The 25,709-nt window shown below is 41.1% G+C and overlaps 2 protein-coding genes across 7 annotated transcripts in view; both read left to right on the top strand.

Moving 5' to 3' along the window:
* LOC138208748 (LIM and calponin homology domains-containing protein 1-like) overlaps window positions 1–4,723 on the top strand; it is a 30,259-nt gene extending 25,536 nt beyond the window's left edge. For 4 of the 6 annotated variants that reach the window (XM_069166847.1, XM_069166845.1, XM_069166848.1 and 1 more), the window contains 10 exons: window positions 181–271; window positions 540–565; window positions 755–868; window positions 1,012–1,104; window positions 1,204–1,405; window positions 1,545–1,644; window positions 2,234–2,308; window positions 2,443–2,551; window positions 2,823–2,925; window positions 3,365–4,723. In XM_069166847.1, coding sequence (XP_069022948.1) covers window positions 181–271; window positions 540–565; window positions 755–868; window positions 1,012–1,104; window positions 1,204–1,405; window positions 1,545–1,644; window positions 2,234–2,308; window positions 2,443–2,551; window positions 2,823–2,925; window positions 3,365–3,390 — 939 coding nt within the window. In that variant the 3' untranslated portion in view covers window positions 3,391–4,723. Of the gene's footprint in view, window positions 1–180; window positions 272–539; window positions 566–754; window positions 869–1,011; window positions 1,105–1,203; window positions 1,406–1,544; window positions 1,645–2,233; window positions 2,309–2,442; window positions 2,552–2,676; window positions 2,733–2,822; window positions 2,926–3,364 lie in introns of all 6 variants that reach the window. The other 2 variants (XR_011179115.1, XM_069166849.1) reach the window with 2 other exon arrangements.
* A 588-nt stretch (window positions 4,724–5,311) lies between these two features.
* tmem192 (transmembrane protein 192) lies at window positions 5,312–15,181 on the top strand. Its single transcript, XM_069167956.1, has 6 exons — window positions 5,312–5,442; window positions 5,969–6,121; window positions 6,831–7,092; window positions 7,283–7,405; window positions 14,081–14,186; window positions 14,456–15,181. Exons 1-6 carry the CDS (start codon window positions 5,413–5,415, stop codon window positions 14,568–14,570), a joined length of 789 nt encoding a protein of 262 aa, XP_069024057.1. The 5' UTR covers window positions 5,312–5,412; the 3' UTR covers window positions 14,571–15,181.
* The last annotated feature ends 10,528 nt before the right edge of the window (window positions 15,182–25,709 follow it).

The raw sequence follows: 25,709 nt of genomic DNA, 5'->3' as shown, positions 1-25,709 counted from the left end.
TAAAAAATCAGAAGAATGCTCAGCAGGTATTCAAGTATTGTGTAATATTCACTTAATTCAAAAACATCATTATGAGCCATTTGATATTTTAGAAAATAGACTGAGACAGAACAAACAGAGATTTATTTTCTAGCCAGTTGGTTTTCCAGTTAATCATTTATTTGAATATTCAACCTCCAGGTTGAAACGACTGAGCTGTTTGGGAGACCAGCAGAGGAACCAAATGCTTCATCACCCAGCAGCATGCAAGAATACTCTCCCACTGTCACAGGTAAAAAACTCCTCTCCTCTCCTCTTCTCTTCTCTTCTCTTCTCTTCTCTTCTCTTCTCTTCTCTTCTCTTCTCTTCTCTTCTCTTCTCTTCTCTTCTCTTCTCATAAAACAGAAGTATCATTTACAGCATCTTTTCCTTGCAAATTGTGTTTATCATGATTGTGTGTGTGTGTGTGTGTGTGTGTGTGTGTGTGTGTGTGTGTGTGTGTGTGTGTGTGTGTGTGTGTGTGTGTGTGTGTGTGTGTGTGTGTGTGTCCTGCTCTACAGAAGGACTTGAGGAGAGCAGTGTGACGGTGAGTACTGTATCCCTGAGCAGCTGCAGCTCCTTCTGTCTGTTTCTCCGTCATTCTTGAATTTGACCCTGTCCTGATCCTTCGTCTCCAGTGGTCGCTGTAGTCAGACTTGTCCTCTCACTTTTCCTCTCTTTCTGTCCTTTTGCCCACGTATACTTGTGTGTGTGGTTGTTGGTCGGGTCTGGGTAGATTGAGACCCCCATGTTGAACTTGGCTAAACGTGTAAATCACTGGGTCTGGGACCCCAATGAGGAGCGTAAACGCTTGGAAAGTTGGCAACAGGAGCAGGAGCGCCTCCTACAGGTACTGTAGTGTGATGCTGTGTATGTGCATGGCTCCACGAATGCGACGCACACTGTTCTGGATGTGTCTATAAATGTGTGTATGTGTTACGTGTGTGTGTTTTTGTATGTACAGCATTTAACGTGAGCAGCGTCTCTCTACAGGAGCAGTACGAGAGAGAACAACAGAAGCTGAAGAAGGAGTGGGAGAAAGCGCAGCTGGAGGTGGAAGAGGAGGAGAGGAAACACAATGAAGAGGTTCGAACACCCAGACAGATGCACGGAAAACATAACACATTGTTTCCTTGTTTTGTTTATGTTATATTTACGTCTTTGTTTTCTCTGTTGTTCATACAGGAAAGACGGATTCTAGAGGAGACTGTCACACCCCTCAATCCCACCGGTTTGTTGAACCAGCAGTCGGGACAGATAGTGACGACTTCGCCAGCTCCAGAAAACATGAACAAAGGGGGAAGAAATGTTCCCCCGCAGCACAACGGCCAAAGAATCTCCACGGGGATCGAGGAGCAGCATGCATCCAAGCTGCATTTTTTCCAGGGTGAGTGTGAAGCAGAAGTACTCAATGATATGCAGGAGATGTCCACTTGTGTGCTTTTACAGCTGACTCATTGTCGGTTGAACCTTTTATTCATCAGGGTTCAGGAGATCAAGTTTTGTTTTATTATGCATCTTTGTAGATTCTGCAGGTGATGGTGAACCTTCAAAGAAGCTGGAACTGTGGAAAACCTCCTCTCTGGACCGAAACCCTCAGTTGAACCAGGCACAGATTGTTAAAAGGTAAAGCAGGATGCTTTGTGTGCATCTGTGTCATTTGAGGTCGCTCCATACTGCAAAGTAATCACTTCACAGATAAAAAAAAAAAAATGCTTCGATTCTAATGGCACACAAATGACAGGAAAAAAAAAACTTTATTTATATGATTTATGTCAATTTAGATTATTCTGATTCAGAGATTACAAAATGAGATCGTAATTTCTGAGCCACTTTTTCAACGTGAAGGTTTGAAACAGAGCCAAGATTTCTGCTATACAAAGGAAAAGAGTCTGGAAATCAAAACTGCTGCAACACTTACTGTCAACTTTATTGTCAGACCAATAAATTTCATCTTGTGTCTTTGATCTTGGTCATTATAAAACTTCTTACAATTAATGTTTAAATAAAATGGGTATTGCCAAAACAAAAACATCTGTCAGAGATATCGAGTTGTTTATTGAGAAGCTTTTCCTCTTTTGAAAAATTACAGATTTTTCATACAGTTCATGTACATACTGTATATACATTTGACTTCACTGAAATGTGTTGTCAACATTTTACAGATGCTTTGGATGTGCATGCATGTATTTATTTAATTCCATTTATGCCTCAGATGTGGATCACATGACGGTGTAACAAGTAAACAACAGTCCTCCCCTTCAACACCTCAGCCTCCCTCACCCAGCAGGTAAACATGCAAACACACATACACACAAATAAACGTGTGAAAGGAAACCAGTCATCAATGCAGCAAAGATGCATTAATGGAAAGTAGAATTTCTATCAGAGTAACTGTTCATCTTCCTCCTGCTGTCTGTGTAGGTGTGTTAGTGGAAAGAGACTTTGTTCCGGTTGTTCTCAGCCTCTGGGAAAAGGAGCTGCTATGATTATCGATACGCTGGGGCTGTTTTTCCACATACAGTGTTTCAAGGTATGGTTGTATTCTAGCGCACACATGCACAATAATTGAGAAACTTTATACAGCAGCAGCACTTTGAAGTTTTTGAAGATGTGCAAAATTTACTAAAGCATATTTATATCATAATTATCTCCCAGGTTGTGGTAAAAGGATGGGAAAAAAAAGTCAGAAAAATAGCTGATAAACTTCAGGAGTAAGAAATGAAATACAAAATTTTGGATGATATTGTTGAAAAAAAAATCCTTTGAATGTATGAAGTAGTGAACTGTGTTTGTCTCCTCAGTGTGGAGTTTGTGACGTGCAGCTGGGTGACGCCACTGCGGGGACTGACGTAAGAATCCGTAATGGACTGCTGAGCTGTCACGAGTGCTACATTGCATCTCGAGGTGAGAGCACACACACACACACACACACACACACACACACACACACACACACACACACACACACACACACACACACACACACACACAGTGGAAAAGCAGTGCACATAGACAGTGGAGGACAGAAGAGTTTGAAGAATAAGGAGAGCTTGTCATTCCCTATATTCCAATACAACCCTGTTTCACTCAATCTACCTTATCGGAGTTTCTTAAGGACGCTTTCCTAAAATTCCTCCTCTGAAATGTATTTTGGCCTCAGTCGTACCATTGCATGTCTGAGCCTGAAATCTAAACCTATTTCTTACGCTAAAAACATCGACTCACTTCTGTCTGTATTTCAAAGGTCTAGCAAATGTGCTCCCTCAACACAAAGATCAGACACATTTTCTCAATACAACCTGATTATGATTTTATAAACACATGTTGTTGTGTTGTTTTGCAGGCAGAGGCCAGCCTACCACACTATGATGACCTTTTTTTTTAATTGTAACTGGAACCTCACCGTGGCAGTCAGCTTGGGAAGAGAACCATTCTAGAACCTTGAGTCACATTCTGGACACTCTGGAAAAGTCTGAATTTGGGAATCAGCGTCTTTTTTCCCCCAAAATGCACAAAAAACTTCAATGGATGTTCATGACAAAGAAATTGGACTAAATGACTCAACAACATGCACATACAGTACTAGTGATGTACTTCTTAAATGTACACGTGAACGTATACACTTCTTTTTAATATGTGTAGCATGCATGAAGAAATCAGTGTGTTTAGGCCTTTGCACATCCATACAAGACACCTAAATAAGGATCTCTTCTGTCGCGAGCTGAACATGTTATGCTAACAGCTGAACACTTCCTGTTTTCTAACACACTGACCCTCTAAATCTTGATCCATTAACTCCTGCTTCTGCACTGATCATGTGACTCCACTCTCTGAGTGTAATGCAAAGTGGTTCGGGTTGGATAACCTGAAGTAGCTTGACCCTTACAATGCCTTACTCATACCTTCTCATTAATTTTTGGGTTTTGTGTTTACAGTTTTGCATGAAAAAAAAGAACATATATAAGTTATTGTGGGTATTGCTCAGATGGATAGTGACTTTATGGTTTTGTCAATGGTGGAACTTTAACTATCCTCTTGTATGTTGTTCATCATCATAATCATTTACAGTTTCTGGGAATTTGGCTGGCTTTTTCATTATAATTCACTTTACAGGAATGAGAATGCATGTTATTAAGTAATAATACTTGTTCTTTTGCTTTTTGAATATTTTCCCTTTAGAATTCTTCTCATGAATCTGTCTGGATCTGAATCAGTGCCTTATGTAATGGATGCGAGGGCGAGTGAACAGTATGTGCAGGAGGATTTCAAACTCACACCGACCTCTGGGTCTCTGCGCACTGTGTGTGTGTCTGCGTGTGTGCGTGCGTCGGTATAGCTATGAATGCAATGCGTAAATTGTCTTGAAGCACAGTTCCATACCAGCAGAAAAATGTTAAATGGATCAGCCTCTCCTTATCACCTGCTGTCCTCTTCCACCCTACCCAGTGAACTAAACCAATGACAGTCATTTGCTGCTTCCTTGTTAATTATTGCCCCATTTTATGACAGTTCACAATGTCCTAAAATCTCTCCTCGTATGCCTCTATCACAAGCGTTGCCTCCCCAGAGTATGAGCTGAACTCCTTTCTCCTTGTTGCCCTCGCTGACGCCTGACAGTATCTTCATCACTCAGAGGAGTAGAGCTCAGTTTGTTGTCTTTTATAGCAACTGTATGTTTATCAATAAAATGTTTTAAATGGGATGCCATCTTTGTTTTCATTTGGGCAGTACATTTACTCAAGTACTGTACTTTAGTACTGTTTTGTGGCACAAAATTGTGCATCACAATTTTGATTTGATTATTTTTTTTTTTTTGTCTTTCCTCTCACAGCAATCCTCTGATGACTCCTCACATTTATCTCCTCTGTGTCTATAAAACTGATGATGACACACTGGAGAATTTTGACATTGCTAAATTGGTACTTTTACTCAAGTAAAGGATCTGAATACTTTTTCTTCCAGTGTATTTACTTTTAATTTAACTTACCCATTGAATCTAAAAATTGCTGTTAAATAGATGAATATATTATGACTTTACAGAAAACTATATTTGCTTGGATCAACAAACGGTGGTGATAGATTTATTTAGTTCTTCTACATTACGCCAAATCTAAAAATAGTTTGTTACAGGTAAAAAAAAAAAAAGAGATGATCACATGACTTTTCGAAAGAGGGACTATTATTCAGGTCACTGTTGTTATCATAAGAGCGACACCACCTGTGCCGGAACCATTAAGCTAAGAACCAAAGTTCATCAGGGAACGGTGCAATAAAAAGGGCGGAACCGGAAGTTTACCACTGTTTCCCTGCCCGCCCCTGGTACGGATAGGATGTAATCTAATGTTTGTTGTTGTCGTCGCATTTGGGCTTTAAAAACACCGAGCGTGGAGAATGGACTCAAGGGGACCTTCACTTCATGCAGTATGTACATGTCGTTGAACATTAACTGGTTGCCACGTCAACGTCTCTCTTTTTAATCACTGTGGTATGAAGACTGTTAGCCCAGGGGCTAGCCCGAGCTATCAGCTCAAACCTGTTATTTCTTTACATATGTTAATATTATGTTAGTATTATGTTGATATTATGTTAATATGATGTTAATATTAGCTGAATGTTAACTGTCAACAGCATTAGCGCGTAATAAGACCTGCATTTATTATCTCGTTATAAATCTCGTGTTTCTCCAGCAAATTAGTTACCATCACGTGATGTATAAAACTAATCAACCCAAAGGCTGTTTGCTCCTCTTAATCTCGTTTTTAGTTTTTTTAGTTTTTTTAGTTTTTTTTTCATCATTCCTGAAAAAGTTAAGACACGTTATGCTTCAGTTTTGAATACTTGCTGTATTTTGAGTTAGAAAGTTGTACTTTACCTCGGACAGGTGTGCTTACACGACACTAAATACTATCCTTTAAGGGAAACTATGCTCATGTGTTTGTATTTGCAGGAAGACCCCTCAGTAGATATTACGCGGAGTATAGAGGAGGACTCTATGGTGGATGGACCGCTGATCTCTGCTGACGCCCTCCACTCTGCCATCAGGAGAGAGTTTCAGACAGTGCCAACGCCCTGCCATGCTGCCCTGCTGTCTGTGCTGCATGTATGACGCACACACACACACACACACACACACACACACACACACACATCGCCCCTGCGTTAATACGGCTATTCTCTAATGTCAGTGTTGGTAACACATACAACTTTTAGAAAGAACAACTGCATTTGAAAAAAAAAACACTGCTGAAAACTCAATTTAACATGAATTTGAATTAATTGTATTTTCTGATGACTATTCTGATATTAATGTGTGTGTTTGAAACTTAAATGAGTCATTTAATTGATTGCTAACTCGTCAGAAACTTGCCAACCATTCTTATTGCTAATTATTTATCGAAGTGACTTTTTCAAGCAGTGACTTTTTGCTGGTTCCAGGGTGAGAATTTGCTGCTTTGTCTGGTTCATATCGCTGTTTTTGACTTGGTTTGACCAAACAAGACCATTTAAAACATCAGTTTACTGAAACTTTGTTTTTTGACATGTGATAGACATAACAATAAAGAAATGAATCAAGGAAATAATCAGCTTATTAACTGCCAGTTACAACCTCAGAATAATTACACATTTAAACTTTGATGTCATGTTAGCCCTGATCTGAAATATGCAGCATACGTAAATTCATTGATCCAATCTGTCCTCTTAACCTGGTAAATTATAGGAGGCTTTATTTTCTGTCTTTAGTAACAGTCATATGATGTGCTGCTCTGTACACGTCAGTCTCACTTCCTCCCCTCTCTTCTTCTCTTAAGGTTGTGTATGTTGTGTTGTCGATGTGTGTGGCGGTGCTGTGTGTGTTGAAGTTTGGCCAGGAGGAGGCGTGTATGAGTGTTCTAGGTAAAGTGCAGGGCGACAGTGTCATTGTGTTCGGGAAGGTGTTTTTGTGGGTGCTGGTGCTGCTGTTCACTGTCTGCGTGCGGCACCACCACAGTCGAGCGCGGTGCAGGGGATACCTGCGGTTCTACCGGCAGACGCAAGGACTGAAACACCTGCCGCTCACCATATACTCTGCAGGTACAACTACACACCGTGTCACCACTCAGGGAAACCTTTTACTTCACATGTGTAGAGGTCAGTGTCCTCCACAAGGTGGCAGTAGTGCTAAAGCGTGTGTGTGTGTGTGTGTGTGTGTGTGTGTGTGTGTGTGTGTGTGTGTGTGTGTGTGTGTGTGTGTGTGTGTGTGTGTGTTTCTGTGTGTAAATAGGAAATGTTGTGCTGCTGGTTCTTCTGGCTTCAGGATTGTCGCAGACTGTTCGCACCTACGTGCTGCTCGCTGTTCTGGGGTTGGAGTTCTTTGTGGCAGTGCCATGTCTGCTCTATTACACAGGTAAACTCATCTCAGTTCTCGTTTTTATGTCAAACAAAAGAACCTTGTTATATAATTTTTTTTAGATGGACTTTTAACATCTGCACACATGCACACATCCATGTCCTTTCCAAAAACAGAATAAAAACATAACTGGGTGTCCCTGATGCCCCCCTTTAAGCCACACTTCTACTTGCCAATACAATCTATACAGTACATGCATCCAGTTCCTTCCTACCACCTACTGAAAGGTTGAAATGTGAGCAATGAATTTAAGTTTTAGTGAGTTTCATTAAAAAAAAGATACAAATATCAAACTGGAAAAATAGTATACTCTAAAACATATACAGACAAAATCAATGAAAAGCTTGGAATATCATTTGAGTTCCTTCACATGTGGTTCAGTTCAATGTATTGTTATTATAGTTCAGAGTGCAGTATATCAGTCTGAAAATACAAAACTATGGAGAAAGAGCCCTAAAATAATAGGAGTACAAATACAAACTTTACCTGAGCTCATGTGCAGTGACTCAGCAGCAATGTAAAACATAAAGGATGTAAAAGCAGCTGCAGTGTAAATGCACAAGCAGCAAAAAAAAAAAGGTAGCACATGAACAGTAAAGAGGATCCATGTCCAGCTTTATCAAAAGTATATTTTTCTCTAACTGAGGGATAAGGACATTGTTTCCTGTAACAGCCTTTTAAAAAGATACTTGGGGTTGTTTAAAGTGGGGTTGTATGAGGTGCTCATCCACTGTCAGTGTATTACCTGCAGAAGATAGCACATTCACAGTTTTAAGAAGCAGGCAGCTATAACAATGCAGAGGCTAAACGATGCACTGCTGTGAACAGGGTCTGCAACAAAATGTATTTTAGTCATCTGCATAAAAGCCAACCTGAAAATAAAACACTATCAGTTGAAGTGCATGTTATGTGGAGGATATATTGTCATCACGTTACCCTACTGCCAGGCAGCCTTCTACAACGGGGAACTGAAGCCATTATATTGCTGTATTAAAAAGCCACCAGACTCCTTTGACAAAAACAGTCATTTTACCCGGCAGGACACAGACAAGTTGCTGTTCTGCTACTGCCTTGTTTGGTTATTTAGTTAGCTTCGTTTTAATCCAAAGTAGCATGTTAAACATCTTGTATGTCCTACAAGCCCATTTAAAAAAAAAAAGAAAAAAGCAAACTATCCCTTTAAAGGAGGGATATTTGTCCCAACACCCAGTTCCTAAGTGTTAACTTTGCTTGCTAAAAGGCAGCCTGGCAACTAACTTAGACTAATGAAGTTTATGTTGACCTCAGTCAGTTCGTATCTTACACGTTCGTATCTTATCAGTTTTTTTTTTGAGCTACTGAGCTACTGAGCTACAACCATCAGATCTCTCACTTTTTCATTTCTATCACATTGCCAGGCCTCCAGGCAGGTTGTGGTCTCTGATATTATGACACTTTGTTTTTCCAGTCAGTTCCTATTTAATATTTTATAAACTGAATGTGTTTTTATTCCAGTGTCGCAGCACCACTGATGCTCATTCAAGTTTTCTGTGGAGGGTGGCTGTAATATCTTATGGAGGGACACACCCTGTAGATTACGTTACACACAAACACAGGCACTACCCCCGCTACTCTCTATCTGAGTATATTTGCATCACAATCACTGCCCTGCCCTTTTCAGACTCGACAGCATGACAATCAGCCATTCAGCTCTCTGTCCTCCCTCCCTCCGTCTCCTTCTCTCTGATGATCTGCTGATTCTTTGCTTCTGATACAAACACCAGGGAAACTTTGGGTGATACCTATCTATGTATCCACCATCTGTTTTTTTCTGTTTTAGAGCTTAAGAAAGAATAGGTGAAGTTCAGCTTAACTGCTTACAGTATGGTGCTGTAATTGAGTGTTTAAAATGACCCTAGGGTACCAAACGTGAGCTGGAAAAGTCTCTTCTTTTGTTATGCAGCTCGTAGTATAAAACCCATACTGTAGCTCTTTATTATTTTAGGGATTAGGGTTAGAGGGGAGAATGTGAAAAAGCCACGGATCATTGTGCATCTCTCATTTGAATGGCCCAACCAAATAGGTTTACAAAAAGTAAACAGAGTTTGCATCTGTGTGACAAAGTTACCCCAAAAAATGGGAAATACAGCAATCAAGTTGAGAATATTTCACTGTTTGATGGAGGTAAACACCGGCCCTGCTCTCAGTGTGTGTGTGAAGGGAAACTTCCATTAAAGATGCTGAATCAGAGGATACTGATATTGAAGAATCTGTATTGAAAGGAAACCCATATTAAAGGTGTGTTTGGCAGCTGAAGGGCGCAGATTTGAGATAGAGATGCCACAGAGCCAAGCAGAGGATTTAACCTAGCCAAAGGGTAGCCCTCGGCCCCTTCCACCAGGGACACACACACACACACACACACACACACACACACACACACACACACACACACACACACACACAGAGTCCCTGTGTTTACCGTGCCAGTGATCCAGTGTGTGAAGGGGGTATCTCTGTTCGCCCTTCGCATTCCTGCTCAGATCAGTGCGGTCAGGCATGACGCAAACCAAACGACGCCTCACAGCGCAAGCCAAGCTCAAGCACGCACACGCACGCACACGCACACTCACACACTTACACTCTGACCAAAGCGGAGTCACATCAGTGAGGTCTTGAAGAGAAAATTAAAACTCCCCTTTGAGAGGAGACACAGAGGGAGATATATAATGCCTGCAGCTATGAAGTCCATACAGGAAGGCCTCGTTCAACTTCTCTTTGAAGTGCGTGGCGATTGAGTGCGTGTGTGCGTGTGCGTGTGCGTGTGCGTGTGTGTGTGTGTGTGTGTGTGCGTGTGTGTGTGTCTTTGAGGTTTTCTGTATGTTTCTGCCTCTCTCATTTTAACATGAATACACTCTCTTCTATAGACCTATATGCACATCAAAGCCATGCCATGGCCTTCAAAGGCTTAACTTAGAATACATCTCTCTCTCTTCTGGATGGCAAGAACTTAGTGTAAGCACTGCGGGGCACAGGGTAACACACGCACACACACACACACACACACACGCACACACACTGATGCTGATTAAGTAAACTGATCCCACACAAACCCCATGTACTGTAAAAAAAAAGATTCAAACCATATTATTGATCATAAATACCTCATTGTTATCATTTACATTTGTTTCATGTCTGATAGGAGTGAGACTTTAACACTGGAAGTATCACAGCATTACATTATAGTGAAAGGGTAATAATATTTATTATAAGGGCTGGGCAATATTATTGTTGTTGAAATGGTGATTTGAGACTGGAGATCCTCTTAGATTTTTCATATCATAATATGGTGACATGGTATGAATGCTGTCCTCTCCTAGTTTTAAAGCCTGCTTTACAGTAAATTGGTATCATTTTCTAAACTTACCAGACTGCTCTAGATGTTCCGTGATTTGTCTTTCCCCACTTAGTCATTATATCCACATTACTGATGATTATTTATCAAAAATATGGTAGTGAAAATATATTACGAAACACCAATATATATATATATATATATTTTGTTTATATCTCCCACCGCTATTTACTATTCAGAATAAATATAATGCTCATTCCACCAACTTGTTTTTTTTTTTGCCAACAAAAAAATTACTTTGTCATTTAAATGTATTTAGACATGACAACTGTTAACTACAATATCTCAAAATAACAATTTTGTAGTAACATAAATACAGGTAGATGAAAAATGATCATGTAACTGCATTTATTTAAGCTTTAGTAGATAAACATAACTATGACTTTAATCTAAATCAGGATGTCTTGAAAGTTCTGCATTCAAAGTTATCGCTGATTTGTTATTTTCACACGGAACAGCTAAATCAAGACGACCCTCTCTTACCTTCACGTTTCAGTGCATTCAAAAATACTCAGTTTATTGTGAGCAACAACATTGTCAGATTGGTTTTCTTCACTGACTCCCTTTGTGACAGATTCAATTTGAAAACTTGCTCTGTAAGGACTCAGGTGACTCACCTACAAAACGTTTGCAGTAACTGAACTGGTTTATTTATTTTGGTAACCCATAATTAGGAACCTGCACCCTGTCAGAGACACGACAGAAACTTGTTTCTTAAACAGCACTGATACAGTATATTTACAGGATATGAGCCATGTCAGCGTCAGGGTTGTGGTAGTCGCCATCCAACAGCCAAAACAAACAGCGTATGTCTTTTCCTGCTGCCTGAAAGCTTTAACATGTGCACCATTGTATTTCTTTACAAGCTGTTATCCTTAAAGTAGCCAAACTGTTACTGTGGAAAAAATAGTATACCTGATTTTCTTAGTTTAACACCTATACAGAATTTTGAAGAGCAAGCCGTATGTTTCTTTTCCTGCACAAAAAAAATGCCCTTGTAACTCTTCATATGTAAACCTAAGGAAAGCTTGAGCTCCTCCTTGACACAAGACTGAACTTTTCCCAGCCATCAGCTCTCACTCATGACACAGTTTCATGAACAGGGTTTATTTCCCAATAGACTGCCGACTTGCATAATACTTTGAAATCCTTCAATTGCACCTGAAAGGTGTTGCCAAGCTGCTTCTCCTTCGTCTTTTTTCAATACTGATCATCAGTCCATGTGCTTGCGTGGCTCCATTTATTTATACTTCTTTGATGTCACTACTGACAGTGCTTAGTTTTTGAGCGCTACATGCAGTACCGTTAGCTGTTAGCACCTCTGCAGCTTCACTTTTATCACCTAGAAATGTGCACTTCTTGATGGGTGATTAAAGCTTCTTAGATGCGGGCAGACCCGGTCTGAGCACTGCCTGTCCAGCCGTGTGAGAGCCTCTAACAGGGATATGTGAAATGTGTCACGTCCTTTACTCTCCATCCATCTATCCATCCATCCATCCTGGTGTCTATCTGGTTTTTACCCCCGCTATGATGGACTCTAGACCATCACACTTCAGCCTTTTCTGTTTGTGCACAAATTCATGTCTTGATTCATGTTTACAAGTTTGGCATATCATTCATTGTTTTCATTTTTAAACATTTAAAGGTCCAGTGAGTAGGATTACACAAAAATAGATCTATTGGCAAAAATGGAAAATATTAAATATAGTTATGTTTTCAATGTGTATAATCACCTGAAGATGAGAATCATTTTTATTTTTGTTACCTTAGAAGGAACCCTTCATATCAACATGTGGTCTTCTTCCATAAAGCATGTTTTTCTTTTCAGTAGCCCAGAAGGGACAAACCAAATACTGGCTACAAAGAAGTTTTGTGGCCATCATAGATTTACCTATACGCTTGGAAGGGGAGGGCGTTGGTGGAGCAACCTCACCGCTCAATGCCACAAAATTATACTTACTCTTCCTTAAACCAAAAAAAACGTATAAGAAAAAAAAACACGTACCAAAAACAAACAACAGTAAAAATATACAAACCAATTAAACATATACAGGCTTCTATTAACCCAAACAACTGATATATTGTTGTAACTCACCTGGTCTATTGACATAATTCGACAGGAAGACAAAAAAGGGAAATACAAAAATGTTACCATCACATTACAGGTATTAGTTTGTGGAAAGTTTACATCCTTGTCAGAACAATTACTGCTGGAAATACATCAAATAGACGTATTTACACAAAGTTCCAAAAAAAACATTCCTTCTCAACAACAATAAACTGTCTCTCAAGTGTTCCTGTTGCCAAAGTATGTCTCCAAATTAAATGTCATAAATTCAATGATATTCAAGGATTAAATCACAGTATATTTAAAATAAACCTTCCTTCTGATCAAATAATGTTATCTTTAAGTTTATTTTATCATCCTGTACAACTTCCATTTCAGTATTCATTGTAAATATTTGATAACAATTTGCTTCTCTGCCTCTTTTTCTGTAAGAAACACCCTGCAAACACAGGTTCAGCTTCACTTTATCTTCTTTTCTTTTTTTTTTAACCCTCTGTCCTCTCCACCACTTAATTTCTCTGCCTCTCAGGAATGCCTCTCTCTCACACATACTTGCTTACTATTGCTTTATTTACACTCGCAGACACACACAGATTTAGGGCCTCATTATGCAGGAATGTTCAGTATTTCTTTGGATTGTGTGCGAGTGTGGATGCTGAGATGCTGCACTGTAGCAAAGTAAAGATAGCGCTCTTTAGAACCTCCCTGACAATTTCCTCCGGCTAATGACACTCGAGTCTTATCAATACTCAGCCAGCTCCTCCCTCTGCCCTTCCTCACACACTCGCCCAGCATCCAAGCACACACGCACCCGTGACCCTATCTCAATTCAAACATCTCCAACATATATTTTGGCTCGGGGTCCTCTCACTGCCGCCGTGCCCACCGCTGCCACACCTTGCTGCTAGCCCCTCCCCCTGCGTAAAGGTGTATGTTTAGGGTGTGAGAATTAGAGGTTTGAGTGCAGGATATGGCAGCCCATAAGGGCTAAGTGCAGGATATAACAGCTCGTGTGTGTTTAGGAGAGGCAGAGGGATGGAAAACAATAAAAACAACAAACGTGTGCTGTTTCTCACCTGAGTGATTAACATTGGCAGAAAGATCTCACTGCTCAGTAATGTCTGTGTGTCTTTCTGTGCAGCCGGCAAACCTAAAAACGTTGATGATTTCACGACAGAAGTGATAACGATGGTTCTGTTTGTGTTTCTAGCGATGGTGATGCGGTTCAACAGAGGGCGGGCTGCACCAGATGTGAGCCAAGAAGAGCTTTTACACAGCTACAGTGTGACGACCCACCCCACTGAGACCGGCTTCAGGTGCACTGATTTTTATGGAGTCACACACACCGTCTATATCCCTTTTTAGACATGTTTGCTTATAAATAGATTTATGTTTCCTCTCTGCTCATGTCTGAATTGAATGACGTATAAAGGCCTCAGCAGCAGCAAATAACCAGAGATGTAGAATATAGGACATGATTTGAGTTCTTGTGAATACTGTAAAAAAAAAAAATACTCAGCAGAAGTCAGCAGTGTTACAGATTTCTCTTGTGAAAAGGCCTGATTTGCTTCTATTTGTGTCACAGAGGGGGCTCCAACCTGGAGGAGGTGGTGGAGAAGCAGGCTGACCTCATAGAGTACCTGAAACAGCACAACACATTACTGAGCAAGAGGCTGCTCAACCTCACTGCTCAGCACTAACCACAGTCCGGCCTCTTCCTCCTGATCGTTCTCCTCCATTACACAAACCTGCCGACGACACCTTCCACTCTGGAGAAAGAGCCCGATCATTTTAACACGCAGGGCGACGATCTATGGGTTTAAAGAGAAGACAACTGAAGCTGTAGGAAACACTGGATAAAAGACCAAAGTAAGCACATGCACCCGCACACAAAGACTGAGACAGGAGGGCTCCTCTGGGAGGCGTCCTCACCTGAGATGGACAGATAACGCAGGAGGAGGCGAACCGAAAGTGGAGGACAGTTGAAGAGGCTGAGTGGGAGGCGGAGGATAGGAGTCGTGGGTCACAGATCAGAGGTGAGGGGTTTTTATCGCTGTGTTACGACCCCCGGTGACCCATGTATGCTGCTTTTGTTACTTTGAAAGAAACAGAAGAGTAAAATTGTTTAAAAAGATCATCTGCACTGAGAAAGGAGAGGTTATCATTTGTCCGGGTCAAACTAGAGAGAAAGGTTAAAGAAATAATTTTTTGTTTTTGTTAAGTGCCATTTTATGTGCTTGTGTGTGTGTGTGTGTGTGTGTGTGTGTGTGTGTGTGTGTGTGTGTGTGTGTGTGTGTGTGTGTGTGTGTGTGTCTTGGGGGGGGGGGGGGGTGGTGTATTTGTTGAAAGATATTTTCACTCAATGAGTTTGTGTATTTGTGATCAAATTCCAATAAATCTAATATTCCTATGTTTGTTTACTTGGTTCTTGTCTGGAGCCTTTTCAGTGTGAGCGTTGACATTGGAGCAAAAGCCAAAGTAAGTGGCTAATGTACTGCAATAGAGCTAAAGGCAAGAACTCGAACAATGGAAACACTGCAGCGTCAACAGTAGCTGGTGTGAATGCCTTTTCTCGCCTCGCCTTCTCCGTGTTAAATTTCGACAGTCACGGGAATCTACGTTAACAAAATATCGAGATAGTCATTTGAGCCCTCGGTGTTTGTTCCCCATTGTGATGCCTTTACGCTCTGGCGTCCGTAACTCCACAGGGAGCGCAGCATTTACGACTCCTTTCCCATGTGGCTTCAGCCGAGAGCCCAAAGTGAGCAGGAGTCCTGCAGGTATCAGAATCCCTGTTTGGTGTGGAGCTTTAAAACGACACATGTAACGCTTTTTATCTGTTCTTACTAAAAGTGTGCAAAATTAGAATGAAGTCTGGCCTAAAATCAGGGTCTTAACAACAACAATTAATAGTCATCAAAGTTGCAACATTTATTTGGTCCTGTCGTCCCATTACTCAACCACACACGCAACTTCAGAAAAACAAAACACTACATTGATGCATTTTTATTAAAAAGTTTAAAAGGAAATTCAATAAACATTTGACGTACGTACATACATTATAAACACTTTGAAGGAATGCTGAGTATATATTTCCAGCTCTTTGGTCCGCAGCTTTTAACATACTTAAAGACAGATGTTGCCTCAGCTCCTCGCTCCCTTTCTCCGATCGTGGAAAGGTGCTTGCAGCTGGTGGAGCCCAGATCTGTGACCGCCAGGTGGCCATAACATTTTACGGTTTGCATTTTGTTCAGACTAAAGAGTTAAGTGATCCAGTTTGACTTCTACAGATTATTGAAGCTTTTCTACAGGATGTATGGGAGCAGCTACATATACATGATAAGTCTTTGGGGTGGTGTTTTCAAGGTGTGCCTTCTTTTTCTTTCCACTTCCCAAGTTGTGTCTGGGTACTGGGATCCATCCGTGGTGTTTGTGCCACACACTGCAGTTCACGTCTCTCCTTGAGTCACCTGCATTGTTCTGCCGCGACCTGTGATAGAAAAACAGCCTTTTTCAGTGTCCAGCTGAGAGGAGTTCAGGAAAAACCCAAACCGCTCCAAGTGGCGTGTGTGCGCGCACGAGTCACCTGTAGCCCCTTCTCCACCTCCCCGTCCAAACACTCCTCATGGCACTAAAGCCTTCCCGTTCATCGTTAGCGAGATTTATTTCGGAGTCTTTTGCCCTCCTGCAACCCCCTGTTCTGGGTGAACACGCACACCTCTGCCACAAATCACACACACCTTCTAAACCGCCACCTGCCAGCTTTGCAACCAGGTTTTTGTTCCACGCATCACACAGCTCGGCTCATAACCTCCTGTTACGCAGAAACACATGTATGAGTGCACACGTCTCACCTTAGGGGAAGGGCACTCTGGAGTGGAGGGGCAGGCAGCGTCTGTTTAGGCAGTAGTGTCTGTGGTATTTTCTCCTCAGGTGCGGGAAATCTGAAAGTAAAGCGATGATATGATTGTAATATAGATAAACAGAATATTGTACCTTTAAAACATGCATAGGTAGGTATGGTTAGACTGCAATCAGGCAAATGAACCGCTTATTAATGTGGTTTTGGGCGTAAAAGTCCTAATTAATCACATATGGAGGAGAAAAGTTTATAAAAGCACAAAAAAGATAAAACAATTTCTCCTCCAATCATCATCTTCCAAGTTAAAAAACAAAAACAAAAACAACAACGCCCAATTTTTGCTCAAGATAACCTCTTATGACTTTTTATTGTTATTATTTGGACCCATTGCCAAACAGCTGGGACAAACCAGGACACAGACCTAACACATGATTACTTTTAAACGTCCCCAATAAATCCACTTTGACTCCCGGTGGTTCACAGGCCGACAGCCAAGCCCAGGAAGAGATAAACTGCCAGATGACTTTATGACTCCCCCGGGCCCAGCCCTCCCCCCCACCTTCTTAAAAAAAAAACCTGCTCCCCACGCCTGCAGCTATCCTTCTTTATACTTGGCACTACTACTCCATGTCATGTTAATAAAGCCCGAGTATTTGCATGGCGTTTTAACACCGTGATTAACAAAAGCGCGCCGGAGTGCCTTCAAGCCGGGGACAAAGACACCTCACCGGGGCCGCTGGGCGATCCCCCGGCGGCGCTCCGTTCAGGTCCCCTTCTCCTCCTCCTCCTCTCCTCCTCCTGTTCTCCTCCTCCTTCTCCTCCTCCATCCTCTCTCTTCTCCATCATCACATGAGCCCGATCACGACCTCAAGCCCCAAAGCCCCCGCACACAGCTGTTTGTCTCTGCGGTCAGATAACCGAAAAACAGCCTGGATTTGCGCAAAAAAAAAAAAAAAGAAAAAAAAAGCGCACCTGTTACAACAGGCAGGAGTTTACTTTAATTTATAGAAAAATGAATATACCGCACATTATTCCACTGCAATGCTAACCACGATGTTACACAAGAGATATGTACAAAAAAATAATTCATACTTCATTCGTGTTTTAGTGTTATATACTTTAGTTGATGAATTATTTGCAAGCGGCTCGGTTTGCGTGGTTGTTGCTGAGACTTTTATGGTTGTTTGAGGCTCCTGCGAGGCTGACGGTAAATGTTCCCCCCACTGCGCTTGTCATTTTTACAGTTTGCAAGACTGACCGTGAACGCGGCATATTTTACATCCTGCCGTGACGATGGTTTTTCGCGCTTTTACCATAACATAGATTAAAAAAAATAGCTATTTTATATATGATCTCTCCTTTTTTTTTTTTTTTTTTTTTTTTTTTTTAAGTTAAAGGAAGCATAAAATGTTTTGTTTAAACCAGGTCTGTTTTTTTTACTATTGAGAGTTAATTAAAGTTGCAAAAAGTAGAAACTCGTTGCTATGGTTACTTGCGGCGCAGTGATTTAGAACGTTATTTAAAGTGCTGACCGGGACTATGTTCTGACCGTTACGGTTGTTTTTATTTATTTATTTTTAATTTACAAGTAGAAACTCACTGAGATGAAACGTGTTGCGTGGACGGTGAAGCTCGGGGACACGTACCTGGCCTGGCAGAGGACACCGTGGCTGCACTTGCCACGAGCAGCAGCAGCAGCAGGTAGAGCAGGTTGAAGATTCTCATGGTTGCTGCTGAAGAGCTCAGCTGATGGTAACGTCCCAGAAGAGCGTGGAGAGTTCCTCCTGGCTGTGACCCGACCGATGATGATGATGATGATGCTCAGTGTGCTTCAGGTCTCTCCTCCTTCTCTCCCTTTTCAGGTCCGGAAGGCTTCTCCTCCAGAACACTCCTCCTTTCTGAGGACAGTAACCGGTATGTTGTCCCTGAGGAATGTGTGTGTCCAGTGAGACTGTGATTGTCTCCGAGTCTGAGAGCAAAGTGACAAAGGTGCTTTTCCCCCCACCTCCTTTATACAGCTTTTTAGAGGGAGGTGGGGGTAGGAGGGGTGGTGGTAGCTCCCACCACAGCCCCCTCCTCAACTCCTGACACACACACACACACACACACACACACACACACACACTCCAGCATTGCACATATTGACCCCACATGTAGGGGGTAATTCACATGACAGGAAGCCCCCTCCCTGCTGCACCCAAGCTGCCCCCTGAACACACACGGTCCCGTTGCATTTTGTGTGTGTGCACGTGTGTGCGTGTGCGTGTGTGCGTGTGTGTGTGCGTGTGTGTGAGTGTGAGTGACTGATGTATGTAAATAGAGCTGAAGAAGCAGGCAGAGTTGATTTATCACCAAAAACATTAGAGCAAAGATTTAAGAAGCTGTAACCTAAAGTAGCAGGTCCTTCAAGAACCAGATCCCTCCTTCCTCCGCTCCCCCCCCCCCCCCCCCCCCCTCTGCCCCCGCACTGATGAGGACACACATCTGGGGCTTTTGGGTGGTGCTGTTGTGTGTGGAGGGACGGGGGGGGGGGGACTGTTTGCATCAAGCTTTTTCGGGGCAGCGGCCCTCTTTGAATGAAATTCAGAGATGCTGTGGACTAATGATAGCAAAAGAAGTCTGTCTGTCAAATCAAAAAAAGATTTGTCTGGGACGTCGTTTACTGTCTCTGGCTGCCAGCACGAGGACCGACTTTTGTTTTGTGGGAATTTGGTCGCTTGTTTCTCTCATCAGTAGACAAAACCTTCTGTATATTTCTAATAGAGCAGTCTTTATCTGTATTATTTTTGTTCTATTCAGTGTAATTATCTTTGTTCGCATGTTCTCATTCGGGCTGGGAGCTCAACTTGAATACTTTTTGGTGTTGACTATTACAGAGGTTAATTTACTATCCAGTGATGAGAAATGCTGTTAGAATTTTTTATTTTCATATATGATAAACAAAAAGATTCTTGGAGTAATTTAGACTTTGTTGTATTTGTGGTTATTTATTAATCCTTCTTAATAATTGTTACATTCCCAGTGAGGTTCACTCTTTCATTAAAACAGTAAAAGTTTGTTGTCAAACTGTAAAATATCCTGCCTACATTACATATCTCTGCCACAGGGGTTTACTAGCCACATTTTGGCTGATATATGAGGAGCAGAATTTTCTTTTGTAATGTCAGTATTGGCATCGGCCCCCAAACATCCCGTCTCAGTCGTGCTGTGTTAAATTCCAAGCAGTACCCAGCTCTGTGTGTCAGCCAGCAGTGGGTGGTGTGCCAGGGGATTTTCTTGCAGCAGGTAACCCCACTTCACTTGGCATCAGCTCTGCGGTTTACCTCTGGTGCGGGGGGACTCATTAGCGTGTCTGCCTTCTCTGTCCGTCCCTCCATTCAGCACCCTGCTAATGAATTAACACATTAAGATGAAATGTCAGCCATTACATGTGAATGAGGATTAGAGAAGCAGCAGGACACTAATGGAGCACGGGGCTCCACGTAGTCAGAGACTTTGAACAAGCATCTGGACCGTCAGCTCTCTTCAGCCATCAAAAATAGACAAAAACAGTCCCTTTCTTTTTCACTAGAGTAGTTTGCGTGGGTGTATGCACCAGTGTTATTCTGTCTTTTGAAATGTTGCCTTTATTGCTTTGTGATGTTTGCAAAAATGTTGCTTAAAATGACAGAGATTCCTCGGGCATTTGGCCAGCGCGCAGACACACACACACACACACACACTCATTCATCCTGCTGCAAACACTCTGCTGAGGTATGGAGTTTGTTTCTGTGGCAAGCTGCATTTTGCATATCAGTTGCTATTGTCTTTTAAAAAACTTTTATTTTCCCAATTTAAATATGCTAACTATGTCTCAATTGTCATTCACAGCCACCTGGCATCCGCTGCCCATTAACCGCTGCCAGACCTCTGCATCACCGTCTCTCTTGCTTTCTTTCTATCTGCCCTTCTCCGCAGAAACAAGGGAATCATACCATATTCTCCCACCAGGTTTGCTGAGTGACTGATTAGAGCATGTTGTAATATTTGCTCTTCTTGGGGATTATATGTCTTTACAAGGATTACCCAGCCTCCTCAAACACTCCCCTACGAGAGAAGCGCGCGCGCGCGCACACACATTGATTTGCTACCAGGGCCTCGGCAAGGTTGCGGTCCGAGGTGACCCCGATACCACTGTTTAAAGACAAGTTGTGTTGTGTGTGAAATGTAACATTAGATGCTTAATCTTCAGTGTATTTTTGGTATTGTTCAAAATGTGCCCTTCTACTTGCTCACTATAAAATGTTGTTAAACACGGGGAAAATGCCCATAGTCTGAGAGGACGTCGTCTAATCAGTCTAAAAGCCGAAGGTAATCAGTTGATATCAAAAGTGATATTAAAAAAGAAAAGCAGCAAATCTTCACCTTACATGGTGGATATCTGATGTTTTTGCTTCATAAATTCCATAAATGGTTAAGAATCTATCAAAATTGTTGCAGGTTAGTTTTGTTTAACTGATCATTTCAGCCCCACTAAAAGAAGTCCCCAGCAGCCAGTATTAAAAACTAAAGTAATAAAAAAAAAAGGTTGCTTATACTGCAGTGACTCACCATCGCCCATTGAGGTGTCACGGTGGTATTACGAAATGGGACGTAACTAACCTTAGTAGACATCTGTGCAACACAATACATAGAGCTCTCTGACTTAACTTTAACTCTACTGTTTCTACTCATTCTGTGAATAATATTACTTCATTTTGGAATCTTTTAAACCCAAAATCTTACATATTGCGCCTTTTAACTTTGAAAGATGTTTTGGCATTCCTCACTACTGCCATTTTATAGATAGAATGAATTCATCGATGAAGAAGATAACAAACAGAATATTTGATGATAAAAAAAAATAATCATCATTTGCAGCCTTGAGCTGTACCATTTCTCATTCTCATAAATTCAAACCATACAAGCTCCATTATTAATCTGATCACTCACAATGAACATCCTTTCCCTGAAGATATTTTCAATTGAATGTGTATTTCTCCCTTTTCTGTTGCTACTTGTGTCATTGTAAAATGCCTTTTGGAGGAGTGTGTCACTCAGAAAACTGTTGGACTGCAGACCTGCTGTTATTGCGAATGTTGCAGCAGTCATAACCTGTAGTAGCTGTGTTCTTTACGACTGCAGTGGGAGCTTCAGTCCTCCCGCTCCTCCTGAATTTTCACTTTCTTCTTCCTCTCCCATCATCTCCTGACCAGCATCCACAGATAAGAAACTTCCTCTCTGATGAAGCTTGTCAGGAAGAACAGTGCCTCATAAAATGACTTTGTTTCTTTTCCAGTAAGGTGAACATTACAGCTTGTATACAGGAAACACATGCAAATATACAGTATAAAGATAGGTGGCCAACAAACAGTTGGGTGGTGGCCGTCCAAAAACACCCTCCTGGGAAAATATTGTCTTCGTGTTTTGAACTTTACAGGAGGGATGGACACATATATTCCATCTATTGGGGTTATGATGATAGTTGAGGGTCCAGTGCTTCTGAAGGAGGCCACAGCTTTAAATCACTTGGGCAATACCAGAAAATATACCTTATAAACTGTACATTTTTCGAACGAGATTTCACCCATACCTCTCATACACAACTATTTCTTTACTATTTCTGTTTGCAGTAGTACGACATTACCATATAACATTCTGGGTGGCAGGACTGTAATATGGGAATGTTGGAATATTGGATGATTTTTGATCAATGTTATGTTTTTTTCAGGTATTAAAGTCACTAAATTAACCAAAAACAAACGTTCCTGCCCAGTTCCTGACATTTTTAAACAGTATAAATATATTGGGTTTTTTTTCAATTTGATTATCATTTAATCTTTTGGGCTGTTTCTGTTGCAAAAATACAAAATATTTGCTTGTCACGAATGAAGATTTCTAGTTGCTTCTCACTGTTTCATAATACGGTGAACATTTCTGCACGTCAGACTGCTTTTTGGACAAAAAAAAAACTTGATTGTGTCACTTGTGGCCCCGTGAAGTTATGATTGCACATTTTCCACCATTCTATCATTTTACTGACAAACTATGAATATTATTGATTAATTGAGAACATAATTGGCAAATTATTGCGAATGACAATAACAATTTCAGCCCTAAGTGATATAAAAGTATGTATGCTATATGAAGGAATCTATATTTGTTCATGTTTGTTCATTGAGGGGTTTTTTTTCCCTTCAACTTCTCACTACTCTTTTCAAAGAAAAGCTTATCTTGCCTATCTTGAAAGTTTGTGTTTGTTGCAAAATTTGCAGAGTTCTTGTCATATTTTGAGACCTTAAAAATGAGGTTTTGTGGGAACAATGTCATAATTAGCTGAACTGATGGCTGCAGCTGGTGCAAATGTTATCAGCTGTAGTTCTAGTTTACCATACACTCTTTCAGGTGGACTCAGAGGAGCACACATGAAATGTGCCATGATGTCTGAGTTCCTTGGGATATAGTCCTGTGTTTGTGTGTGTGTGTGCGCGCGTGACTGTTGATTGTGATCTGATTGGGTCAGTTCGTTGGCCATAGTTAGATTGATAGTGGGTCTTTGTCATGCAATACGGTCATCAGTGTTAATGAGGGCTGCAGCCAGCCATAGCTTAATTACTTTTAGGACCCTTTATCTCTTTAACCACAATGGGAGCATATACAAATGAACAGGGGTGCACACCAAATACAAACAGAGCATGGACCACCGGTACTCATCACATGAGCATTTTTTGGGATTCTCATGCAGTTTCTTAAAAATGTAAGAATCCAACAGTTGATTAACTTTGTCTTTATTCGGATGCTCCTCCTCCCGTCTGTGTCAACAACTAGACGTCTGACTGCAGAGGAGTGACGGAGGGCTCAGGGGTCGAGGGGCAAACTCAACAGGGAGCAGCCTCTAACCCCCTGAGGATATATACCCCCCCCCCCCACCAAAAGAGCTTCAGGGGCCAAAAGTCACTTGGTTTGTGAAATCCTAACTCAGAGACACAGCGGCTGCTCTGTCCACACACACAGCTGTGGTTGGATTATTTTGTAAAGTGCAGTGTATTGATCGTTCTGCTTCTAAAAAAAAAAAGAAATACACAGATTTGACTTAACTTTCTGCCACAGTTAGAGCTTCAGCTTATTTAACTCCATCCATCTGTTGGGTACCTTTCCCACAGCGTTCATGTGATACTTTAGGAAGACCATCCTGTAGATGGTGCTAGAGCAAACACTTTAACATCCCTCGGCAAGGAAAGTTGTGGGGCCACGTTGACTTACAGTATATTGGAGTCTGTGGGTCAACCGAACCAGCGAGTCAACAAGTAAATATAGGTAAGGTAAACAGAAAATGTAATTACCCAAATTAGAAGTATGTCAGATTGGCACTTAGGTACACTTGAGAATGTGCTTGGTGACATTCCACTGCTGACATGATGTTTGCTGGACATGTGCTGTTCTTGCTCTACAAATGACTATTTAAAGCAATACTTGCATGTCAGATTAGATTTTCAGCAATTTTTTTGATTTCTTGTTCTTTTTTTTCTTTTTTTTTTTGTTACTGATTACGTAAAACCAAATGACATCACTCGTTACGTAGGAGGCTGCATTATTCATTGGGGACAAGTTTGCATTTATTTTTTGGGGAAAACAGTGTTATAGACATTGCCTTAACACTATGTGCTATAATGACTAATGCTCTAATTCCAAACAAACGGAATTCGAAGCAATGTTCACTTTGAGTTGTCACAGTACAATGAAACCCAGCTGATGGAGGTCTCTGACTTCACTCTATGACTTCTGTCCAGCTTGTTTGCTGAACACTTTCTGCTTACTGTTACATGCTCGTGACTTCTTGACTTCAGAGACACCTTTTTCTGAAAAAGCGCATACATAAGCAGCATTAGAAGAGCTAACATTTTTCTGCATGTATCTGATAACAGATGATGATTGTGTACCTGGCTGATCTTCACTTGGTTGGATGCAGACTGAAGCCAGACCGAAGAGGGAGAAGACGAAGAAGGCAACGATGATGAAGGTCAGCTCAAAGCCAGTGAATGGCAATTCCATCGACACAACTACCCAACACAAAGCATGCAGTTACATTATGTAACACCTTCACATTAAAATACATAATTCATGACACAGAAACAGACAAACTACAAAATGTAATCTCTTTGCCACTGCAGTTTGACTTCATGCGTATTTGGTATTTGCTGTTTTAGATACAAGGTGCAGGACGGATGACTGTGAACTCCATTCACATTATACTTTTATCCATTCTTATCCATGACATGTTTAAAACTGATAGATAGAGAGAGAGAGCGAGGGAGAAAGAGAGAGATAGATGGATAGAGAGAGAGAGAGAGATGGATACTTTATTGATTTCGCAAGCGGAATTTGTTTCGTTATAGCAGCATGGAAGATATGGCAAACGCAATACAAATTACAGAATAAAAGTAGAGGTAGTAAAGGTGCAAATATAAAAAAATTGTTTTCAAAATGCACAGTATATACAAATAAAATAAATAAGATACAAAATTTAATTAACTTGATCCATTATCTATATCTATCTTATTTATGTATCTGTTTCCCTGATTTTATACATCACACCCAACACAGTTTGGTAAAAGCTGGCATGGACATATCTACATTTGCATTTTCTGTTAGCTCACCCATGCTTGAACACACATTTTAAGGTTTTCAGTGATAATCTGCGATACAACTTGTAAACTTCTCTGTCATCATAGTTTTTATCACATTACTGAACAGAAGTGTTTGTAAAGCCATTATCGTGACATGTATCTTACTATCGTTTAAAAGGCTTCTTATATTTGTGATTATTTCAAAGATGTGGAAACAAGGTTCCACCGTGACACAACAGACATTCAATCTATCTAATCTCTCGATTTCAATTGAGGTTGATATGATAATCCATACGGAAAAATACAAAGAAAAATGTGTATACAGTTTGTAT

This window comes from Embiotoca jacksoni, unplaced genomic scaffold, assembly GCF_022577435.1.
Source record: "Embiotoca jacksoni isolate LCO1_2020_lvr unplaced genomic scaffold, fEmbJac1.0.p SCAF_4, whole genome shotgun sequence".
In the NCBI taxonomy this organism is placed as follows: Eukaryota; Metazoa; Chordata; class Actinopteri; family Embiotocidae; genus Embiotoca; species Embiotoca jacksoni.
The sequence above is the reverse complement of the archived record's forward strand: the minus strand, read 5'-3'. Positions and strand labels throughout refer to the sequence as shown.

Excerpts from the sequence above, each read along its gene's own strand:
- tmem192 (XM_069167956.1), top strand. The coding sequence starts at position 5,413 with ATGGACTCAAGGGGACCTTCACTTCATGCA. Across the intron at positions 7,093-7,282 it reads GCTCACCATATACTCTGCAG|GAAATGTTGTGCTGCTGGTT; the intron begins GTACAACTACAC and ends GTGTGTAAATAG. Across the intron at positions 14,187-14,455 it reads CCCACTGAGACCGGCTTCAG|AGGGGGCTCCAACCTGGAGG; the intron begins GTGCACTGATTT and ends TTTGTGTCACAG.